The 10619-nt window shown below is 34.5% G+C and overlaps 1 protein-coding gene and 1 long non-coding RNA gene across 3 annotated transcripts; both read left to right on the top strand.

Annotated features, from left to right (window-relative positions):
* The first annotated feature begins 4593 nt into the window (after positions 1-4593).
* LOC145563939 (uncharacterized) lies at positions 4594-7105 on the top strand. Of its 2 annotated transcripts, none has more exons than XM_081624324.1 (2): positions 4594-4817; positions 5620-7105. In XM_081624324.1, exon 2 carries the CDS (start codon positions 5638-5640, stop codon positions 6715-6717), a length of 1080 nt encoding a protein of 359 aa, XP_081480450.1. In that variant the 5' UTR covers positions 4594-4817; positions 5620-5637; the 3' UTR covers positions 6718-7105. The 2 variants fall into 2 exon arrangements, with proteins under 2 accessions (XP_081480450.1, XP_081480448.1); XM_081624322.1 differs by having other exon boundaries at positions 4594-4956.
* A 1389-nt stretch (positions 7106-8494) lies between these two features.
* On the top strand, positions 8495-10229 carry LOC145563938 (uncharacterized). Its single transcript, XR_014094689.1, has 2 exons — positions 8495-8815; positions 9764-10229. It is a non-coding gene; the product is annotated as an uncharacterized LOC145563938 (long non-coding RNA).
* The last annotated feature ends 390 nt before the right edge of the window (positions 10230-10619 follow it).

Below are 10619 nucleotides of genomic sequence, written 5' to 3'. Positions count from 1 at the left end.
TCAGGATTATACCAATCATATTATCCCAAAAAAAAGATGATTTATAGACAATTATTACTGAACAATTAGACAAAATTATCCGATTGAATACAAGTAGAAGATTGAAAAAATTGAAAAGATAATCCACTTATGGAAGAGTTGAAGAAGTTTAGTATAGAATTTTGGCAAAAAAAAAAAAAAAAAAAAGGAAAAAATAAAATGTTAAAAATAATAATAATAGAACACTAATTAAGTAGGACCGAACTTTGAACAAAAACTAATAATTGAACACTAAGTGGAGTCGAACCTTGAACCTAGAGGAGCTATTGTAAGCCCAATTACCACTAAGCCACCAGAATTATAACAACAAGTATATGAAATTATTTAGATATATACTAAAAAACTACAGGGGCCAGTTAATGGAATAAAGGGTCGCGGGTTTGGGCTACAGGGGCCGAGCCTCTGCCAGCCACCCCCCTAGCTCCGCCCCTGATACCATCTAATACAATTTTATACTAATAACAAGTGTTATTAAAGTCCGAGAATTCCAATTATTAGAGACTGATGATTCTAATTATTAGAGATTGTGAAATGCTTACCTAGTTCCCTAGGTTTGTGGAACTTACCATGAGAAGTAGAAATTCCTACATCCAACCAAACAATTTTTGGCAATTCTTAGAAATTACAATTTCATAGGTATTGAGATTTCGTGGAAGTTTCTACTTCTTACATTCAACCAAACAAGCACTTAATTTTTAAAAACTCAAACCGAAAAAGACACATGTCTCTATCTTATTATACTTTCTTATCTTCTTTTACAATCCGATGTGCCATATGTTGACGGACATTTTTAACTTTTTTTTTTTTTTACGGACATTTTAACTTTTATTATCATACTATATTTCTTAACTTTTTCATTAAAATTAAAATTTTCTTTTTACGGCATATCCACAATATTCCAAACCAACTTTACTTAATCTTCCACACACACTTTAACTTTATATCCCTTCTTCAATTCAACCTTTTCATTTTCTCTATATAATTTTAGTCTCTCCACCTTCTTTTTTTTAAGCCTCATTTTAAATTAAAGTCTCAAAAAATCAATTTCTTAAATCATTTTTTCGGTTGCACATTACACCCATATAGATCACAATCATTTTTTTGGTTGCACATCCCTCATCTCTAAATGCAGTTTTCTATGAACAACACGTGCATTACACGAGCCAAAAGGCTAAATTTATTACTAATTGGCCATACGACATTAGTATAATAGTGACAAAACCTAACAATCTCCCCGAGATATATAGATAAGATAACTAGAAATATTAAAAGGAAAATGCTAACGAATGCCCCGGGGGCGTTGGATAAGCTTGTTTAAAGTAGAAAAGAATAAATCAAAACTAACATTAATTACACCGATTGACGCGTGATTTTGTCATGCTTTCCCAAATTAATACCACTTTAGGTAAGATTTTAAATGCTTATCCAACGCCCCGAGAGCGTTCGTTAGCAAGATCCTTAAACAACTTGAAATATTTTAAAGATTTATCTGACACTCGAAACCTTCATTAAACAACTTGGCTCAACCTTTCAGTATTGTAATATACATAAGGCGGATTGGCAGAGCGTTCATCGAGCTCATCAAATCGCGGGAGAAGCGGCGGTTAATTTTATTTGCTTTAGTATTAATATGTAACTAGAGTGTACCCGTGCAATGCACGGGATATATATTTTACAGAATGATAATACAAAAAATGTAATACGAAGTAAAATATATATATATATATATATATATATATATATATATATATATATATATATATATATATATATATATATATATTAAATGCGGAAAGTTAATTTGTCTCCCTCCGTCTCATAATAATTGACGCAATTCCTATTTTTGTCCCTTTCACAATATTTGACATGCCACTAAATACAAAAAGATACCACTAATTAAAAAAAAATATTTACCACATTTTCTCTCTCCTCACCTACTCCACTCCCACCCTACTTGTTGTTTTCTTGTAATATAAAAATACAAAAGTGAATATTTATATAATAAACAAATGTTTTTCTTAAACTACGTGTCCATCCGATCCCAATGTTCCAAGTATTATAGGACGGAGGGAGTATATGGTATCTAATTGTTATATGTGGCTGATCACACCGTGTGTCCAATTGTTATTACAGGAGTTATTATTATTAGTTTTATAGGGGTTATCCATTTAATGTTATAGAGGTAATTCCATTAGTGTTATAAGGATTATTTCGTCAGTGTTATTGGAGTTACTTTGTTCTTTTGCAAGCAGCTACACTGGTGGTTTGACTTGCATAAAACGTATTGTATATTTTTTTTTTGTTGATGATTATTGAATTAACAATAAGGTAGTTATTGAACATTTTTTTGAAATATCAATCAATGTGCATACCGTACCCGTGCTAATACCTAGATTATATTATAGGAAAAATTGCCCAGAATAATCCGACCTTTAGCTCATCCGCTCAAAATAATCCCACCTTTTGATTATTTTTTAATAATCCGACCTTTATACCTCTTCCGCTTTAAATGGTCCTAACCGGTCACCTAACTTGTTATTACAAGTTATTAGACACGTGTCAGACTATAATTGGTCAAAAATTAAAATAAAAATAAAAATAGAAAAAAAATTTAAAAAAAAACAGAAAAAAATAATTTTTCTAAAAAAGCTGAAACCCAGATTCCGGCCACCCACCGTCCCCTTGCCCAAATCCGGCCACTATCTCCCTTCCTCTCCACGATTCCGACCACCCCTCCCTCTCCCTCCCCTTTTCCGACCACCCCCTCCCTCTCCCTCCCCGTTTCCGGTCGACCCAACCCCAGCACCCAAGCTGTAAAACCACCAAAAATAGCAGCCCTATTGTTGCTGCTTCTCCTTCGCAAACGCGCCACCACAAACCCGGAACAAATGAACCCACCATCACAATCACTTACCACCCACTACAGCTACACCAACAATCGCCGGCAAACACTACAATTTTGAGCATCTTCGAACACCCACAAATCAGCCTCAAAATTGCAAAACCATCACAGGTAGTGGCCGTTGGTTTTGATTGGTCGGTTGGTGGGTTGGTAGAGGAAGTGGTTTCGGTTGGTGGGTTGGGTAGAGGAAGTGGTTTCGGTTGGTGGGTTGGGTAGAGGAAGTGGTTTCGGTTGGTGGGTTGGGTAAAGGAGGTGGTGTCGGCTGGTGGGCTGGGTAGGGGAGGTGGTTTCAGTGGTGGTGCGTGGGTAAGGGGAGGTCGTTGGTTTTTTTTTATTATTTTTTTTTGTATTATTATTTTAGACCAATAATGTGGTACCACGTGTACAAATAATCCCAAGTTACAAATGGTAACTTGTTTAGCCGGTTTCAAGTCACCTGGGACCATTGGAGGCGGATTGGGTATAAAGGTCGGATTATTAAAAAATAATCGAAAGGTGGGATTATTTTGGGCGGATGAGGCAAAGGTCGGATTATTCCGGGCAATTTTTCCTATATTATGCGCGAAAGAAAACAACACAAAGTGAAATGTTGGTAATTATATGAATTCCTTGGAAAAAAATACCCAACAAAAAAAAATAAAAAATTATTGGGATAGGTAGTAAACATGATGTATACATTTTTTTGTTTCACAAAGTTTCATATGTAGCTGGCCACACCGTGTGACTAGATTATTTGTTTTGGGGTTACTCAGTTGGTTAAGGGTTACTCGGAAAAGGGTCACTCAATCGAAGGTTACTCGGTCGGTCAGAGGTTACTCTGTCAGGGGTTACTCGATCAGGGGTTATTCGGTCAATTAGGGGTTACATGATCAGTCAATCAGAGGTTAATCAATCAAGGGATATTCAGTTAGTCAGGGGTTACTCAGTCTGGAGTTACTTAGTCGAGGAATACTCGGTCTGGCAGGGGTTATTCGGTCAGAAGTTACTCTGACAGGGGGTTACTTGGTTAGTGTTTTGTGTGTGTCAGTCGGTCGGTGTGGCCAGCCAGACAGAAAATCGTGCTATTTGATTTTGATATAAAGGTGTGATTAAAAGAAAAACAGTTTTTAAATTTTTAATAGAAAATAGTGGATCTTATGGTGGTTGTATTTTTTTTATTTTAAATGAAGTACATATAATTTTAAGATTAATTTTCAAGTATTATGCGGAAAAGTTAAAAAAAATGTGCAAAATTAAAATAGATTCCTTGTAATTTTGGGGATTGGGGTTTTTAAAAACCAAATTATTTGTTAATATATTAAAATAAGTAATTTTTTGTTTTTCATTTTTTTTAAGTAAAATGCATAGTATGTGTGTTATTAGTAAAAATAGTAATAGTGAAAGTTACTTGGAGATTTATTTGGAGGATAATGCAAAAAAAAAAAAAAAAAAAAATTGCATGAGAATTGAAGATTGAGGGTTTGGAGAAACCTCATTAACTTACTCTTAAATTATATAATAGATTTTTGTATCCTTTGTAAAAAAATAAAAATAAATAAATAAAATAAAATAAAATAAAAATCCTAATCATACAATAGTTGTTTTTTTTAAAATTTATTTATATAATAATGATTATTGATAAATACTTGTTGTCTCTCCCTCTCCCTCTCCGATTCTCAACCCTTGTTTTAAGAATTTAGAGAGAGAAAGTAACACCAAACGGCTATTATTATTGACGGTTCGAACTCCTCTCAACCTGCAAAAACACCCCACAACACACACCATCTTCAACGGCTCATAAACCACCCAAAATTCCACCCTTTTTTTCTCTCTCTTCTCCTGTTTTGCTTCCATTTTTCACACAATTTTTCAACTCTGTCAATTTTAACAGAAACAGGTGATTAATTTTTGGGCACCCATTTCATTAATTTTTGGCAATTTTATGGATTTTTGTAATTTGGGTTTTTAAAGTTATGGCTGAGGGTTATTATTGTTCGAAGAAAACTGATGCAATTTGTAATGATATTTGTGGCCAGGTAATTTATTCTATTCCCCCCCCCCCCCCCCTTTTTTTGTTGCCATTGTTCAATTGACGCTTCTTTCTGCTGTATCTTATTGTTTTGTTGGTGATGAAGTTTTCGTGTTGATTTTTGCTGATTTTGGTTGAATTTTGAGTTTAAAATTAGAACTTTGGACATTTTTTGGTTCATGGGTTTAATTTGGATGCCTTGAATTGTTCGCTGAAAGCTTATAATTTTGGAATTTAATTTTATTCCATGTAAAACCCAATGTTATTAAATAAAATTTTTCTTTTTGGTGATTATAAATTGATTTTATTGTGATTTTTTATGGCTTTTTAAAAATTGCTTGATTATATTTGTTCGAATTCTAATTTAGTTTTTGGTGATAGAATAAAATGTGAAATTTATTGATGTATGTATTTGTATTGAAGTGTTTTTGTTTAAATATTTGGTATAAACCCTCTTTTCGTAATCCAAGAAATAAATTTTTGTGGCCGAGTTAGTTGGGTTGGTTGATATAGTTGGCTAAGAGAAGCAGAATATTTGATTAAATTGAAAACCTTATTGTTATATGTTGATAAATAAACATGGTAGGTGTTGTTTGTTAGACTAATATTGTAAGAAAACTAAATGAAGACAATGGAAGAGTCCTTATATCTAATGAATTCATCTGCACAGGGAATTCGAGGCAGGGCAATGATGTCAAGATTAAATTGTATTGTTAGAGGAATTGATATGAAGACCCTTCTTCTAAGTTTTGTGCTGATCCCACTGTGTATATTTGGTGTTTATCTTCATGGTCAAAAGATTACATATTTCCTTCGACCGCTATGGGATCACCCTCCGAAGCCTTTCACTGAAATCACACATTATTACTATGAGAATGTGACAATGGATACTCTATGCAAGCTTCATGGTTGGGGAATTCGTGATTACCCTCGCAGAGTTTTTGATGCGGTTCTGTTCAGCAATGAGGTGGATATGTTAGAAATCCGGTGGAACGAATTGTATCCTTTTGTGACTCAATTTGTTCTATTGGAATCAAATTCTACCTTCACAGGCATACCAAAGCCGTTGTTCTTTTCTATTAATCGTGAAAAGTTCAAGTTCATTGAGCCAAGGCTAACTTATGGTACAATAGGAGGAAGATTTAAGAAAGGGGAGAATCCTTTTATTGAGGAGGCATATCAAAGAGTTGCTCTTGATCAGCTTCTCCGAATTGCTGGCATTGAGGAGGATGATTTGCTAATAATGTCTGATGTTGATGAAATTCCTAGCAGACACACGGTGGATTTGCTGAGGTGGTGTGATAATGTTCCTCCAATTCTTCATCTACGGCTCAAGAACTATTTATACTCATTTGATTACCATGTAGATGACAATAGTTGGAGAGCTTCAATCCACAGGTACAGACCTGGAGTCACTAGGTATGCACATTTTCGACAGACTGATCTTCTCTTGGCAGATGCTGGGTGGCATTGTAGCTTTTGCTTTCGGCACATATCAGATTTCATATTCAAAATGAAGGCATACAGTCATACGGACCGTGTCAGATTTTCACATTATTTGAACCCTAAGAGGATTCAGGATATTATCTGTAAAGGGACAAACCTGTTTGACATGCTTCCTGAAGAATACACATTTCGCGACATGATTGGGAAATTGGGGGCAATCCCTCGCTCTTATTCTGCTGTTCATCTTCCTTCTTACTTACTACAGAATGCAGAAAAGTTTAAATATCTTTTAATGGGAAATTGCATTAGAGGAAGTGGCTGAGTTTTCAAGGGAAAACTAAGAAATTTTTGTGTACAGAGAAACTATGCAGTTTATATGTGTTTCATGTTGTTGCTGACATGTTCTGAATGCTGTAACTCATCGCAGAATAGTATCTGGCCTCTTGAACATAGGAAATTTGGTTACTTCATTAGTTTTATGTAAACTAGAATGGCATGACCCCTCGCTTCTTGTAAATTTTTAGTGTTAATACTTGTATTACTTAGGGTCTCATTCTATATTGACGCTCGTGTATTTGAGGACGAAACATAGGGTTGAGGAAGAATGTTTTTTTTGTTACATTTGGTTGATTGTTGTGATGATAGAATCAACATTCCCTGTGTTTTTTTCATCACATGGGGAGGATTTGATTTATGATAAGAGTCTGATTTATTCATTCATGCATAAATGTGACATGATTTTTTGTACCTTATTTCATTCTGATTTAATTTACAGTTAATTTTAGTTTGATAATTTACAAGATTTGGCTGAAAATCATGCTAGGATATTTAAGTCAAATTTTGTGAATTATGGAGCATTTCCAATGAGTTTTACATCCATATTTTACTCCTCATCTAAAACTAGTTGTGAAATCACTTAATATGAAATCTAGTGGGATATTACTCACAAGTTGATAAACAAAATATTTTATCACAAATAGATAAAGGCCAGACTCGGTAAGTGAATATGTGTCAATGAATTGATGGCCTACGAGCGTGTAAGGGGAGCCTCGCTGTCAAAGAACGCCTTCACCATTGCCACATTGCTGCTGAAAGTCTATGTCAGATTTGTGGGAATGCAAGTGAGAGAATTATTCATACCTTGTTCAGTTGTCAGGACGTTACTGCTATTTGGGCACAGAGCAATTACTGGTGGATGCCCCTGCTACATCCTTTGTTGTGCGTCTTCAGTGGGTTGCTAGCAGACTTGACAAGAAAGAGTTGAGCTATTGCAGAAACGCGAGAATACACCAACGGAGTGTTGCTGACCCTGTGCACATCGCTTCAAATTATGCAGCACGATAACAAGGAGTATGCATCGAGGGTCTTCAAACCTGCTAGGCTGCTGGGTCGGTGATGTGTGAGAGTTGGTGCTGCCCGGCTGTTGGTGCGGTGAAGATTAACTCAGATGCACACATTGGTGCTGACGGAAGTGTGGGGCTGGGTGTGTCCATCAACGGGTGTATTATTGTTGCTGCAGTGCAGAGGGTAGATGCGAGGTGGGATGTGGAGCTTGCTGAGGTTGCAGCAGCAAGGATGGGTGTCCAAATTGCTAGCTAAATGGGGCTGCTAAAGGTCGAATTGGAGTGTGATGCTCACAACGTTCTGCATAATATTGAGCAAGAAGCTATTGGATACTCCCCTTTGATGTTGGTGTATGATGATATTAAGAGATCGAAGCATGCTTTTACTTCATTTAAGTGTAGTCATATTCGTAGGGCGGGTAATACTTTAGCACATCTTATTGCTAGATACGAATACAATACTATTGATTCGATGTTTGTATGGTTGACAATTTTCTCCAAAGTTTCTTAACTTTGATGAAACTCGATTTGATTTAATAATATTGATTGCTCGCCTAACGAAAAAGAAAATATAAAATAAGAATTTTAATGTATCAAGTTTAAATTTATTAACTTTCCCGAAAAAATAATTAAAACTATTAAATTTCCAAAAATTAAAAAAAAACAAGTAAATCAAAAGAAAAAAAGTTTTAGAGTATATCAAGTTTGAAATTTATTCTTTCACAAAAAAAAAAAAAAAAAAGGTTTGAAATTTATGAACTTTTCCCGAAAATGAAAATATTAAAACTTATTTGGTAAAGGCTTTTTGAGCAAGAGTTTTAATCATACTTCGTAAGATTAAGATATAATCCCATTCACCCAAGTTGTTTGGTCTACCAGCTCCTGTTCTGTACACCCAGGTGTACCTTCCTCTAGGTAAACCCAGGGGCATTTTGGTAAATTTGCAATAAAAAAAGCATGTGACTACGCATGATAACTGGAGCTTCCTTTATTCTTCCTTATTTCGACACTCATTAATGGCGGTATTGAATCTCTGCAAATGATCCTCTTCCAAATTCATTCAACAATATAATCCAGGTATTATTTTAACCATTGATTTACTTATAAATTCATAATAATGAATTATTCGAACTGCTTTGAATGAACTGGAACTGCAAATTTGTTGTGAATTTGGTCGAATGCATTGCATATTTGCAAGTATTAATGAGCATAATTTGATCCATCTAATGAGAATAGATTAATGAGAATAGTTTGATGCAGTTAATGAGCATAATAATAATTTGATCTTGCTTAAATTTTTAATTTGGATGACTGAGTAGATTTGATCGAGCATTTTCCTAACCTTCTGGTATAATTTAGCAAACTGAGGTGATTAGTTGAGCAATTATTAATCAAATGAGCTAACCTAATGAGCAAATTTGATTGAATAACTAATTAATTTTCATTTACAAAGTATTAAAGCCATATAAGTGAAAATAAATGAGCAAATATATTTCAACAAGTGATTTTGAACTGAAATGGATCTTTTTGCATTTGATTAAATTTTTTATATAAGCCATTCAAATGGTTGGATACATTTTAATATGTTTTGCTCATTTGAACTAATTTTGCTAATGATAAATCATGCTGTGCAAGCTAAACATTAGATGCATTCTTATTATGTATAATTGGACAACCTATACAAAGAAGCTGCAGAATTAGAGCTACTTGGTTTCAATACAGTTGAAGAAGCATTCAGAATTGGTAATTCCGAGTATGTTGGTATTGGTTTGCTTATATGTGAGATGAGCAACATAGTTTTGCTCATTTGACCAAATTGATGAAGTAAATAAGAAAGCATTGTACCATTGCGAGTTCTTTGATAGATGCTCCAAATGAGTCTTTTGGGAACCAAATGGTTATGGCCTACCTAAAAGTGTAATGCTAAGGTGTTGATGTCTCTTTGTGCAAGTGTAATGTAAACTTCATGGGCTCATGGCATTATATTCAATAATGAGATACCTAACTATGTAATGGTTGCAACAGTTTTTTCATGTCTTGTGAAGGAGTATGGAAGGTGTTTAAGGAGGGTATTTGGCCCGAAGTGTGTTGTTGCAGCTCGTACAATTGCAAGACTTGCTGATGTGCAGGCACAGTTAGCAGGATTGTATGTGAAGGTTCCCGCATAGGGACTATTACCAGTGCTGATAGACCAGGGGCTGCTGCAACTAGCGCTACTCCAAGTGTTGCATTGCTGAACTCACGGCTTTTGCATGTTGGTGTTACTGGACTTGGTCTGCTGGCGTGCGTTAAACTACTTTGTAATCTGCTCATTTGCTTGTATTGAGTAATGAGCTAAAAAAATAACTTAGAGATTATCAAAGAAGGTGAATATGAATCACTAATCCAAGTTTTAAGTATGTGAGATGTTTAATTTTAAATTTTTTTGTTCATTTATCAAATGATGAGCAATAATACTTTGTTCATTTATCAATTGAACAACATTTATCAACTACTAGCAATTGTAAATGTTCATATTTTAGCTTCTTGCCTTCTTATCTACTTTATCATATTAAGTGCAGTGACCAAATGTAGAATTATTAATGTTTTGAAACTAGTAGCGATTTGAACCTACATCCTCTGTGCAATATAGGAACACAGTGCTCAACCAATTGAGCTAATAGGCTTACAATTTTACTAGCACACCAAAGTAGATATAGTGCACAATACATAAGATAGTAGCCTATCAATGTAGGTAACTTAATAGTATTTATGGAATAACATGAGCAAATGTAACTATATTTTGCCAAGAAAATGCCCACAAGAGCTTACAATATCATTTGAAGTTTTTCTCAACAAGACTAAAAAGAGATATTAATCAACTATATTGACCATATTAAAA

This window comes from Chenopodium album, chromosome 10, assembly GCF_948465745.1.
Source record: "Chenopodium album chromosome 10, dcCheAlbu1.1, whole genome shotgun sequence".
In the NCBI taxonomy this organism is placed as follows: Eukaryota; Viridiplantae; Streptophyta; class Magnoliopsida; order Caryophyllales; family Amaranthaceae; genus Chenopodium; species Chenopodium album.
The sequence above is the reverse complement of the archived record's forward strand: the minus strand, read 5'-3'. Positions and strand labels throughout refer to the sequence as shown.

What these genes read in the sequence shown, in the direction of transcription:
- LOC145563939 (XM_081624322.1), top strand. Translation starts at nt 4,894, where the DNA reads ATGGCTGAGGGTTATTATTGTTCGAAGAAAACTGATGCAATTTGTAAT. An exon ending in GTAATGATATTTGTGGCCAG is followed by an intron (nt 4,957 to 5,619) that starts GTAATTTATTCT and finishes TCATCTGCACAG; the next exon opens with GGAATTCGAGGCAGGGCAAT.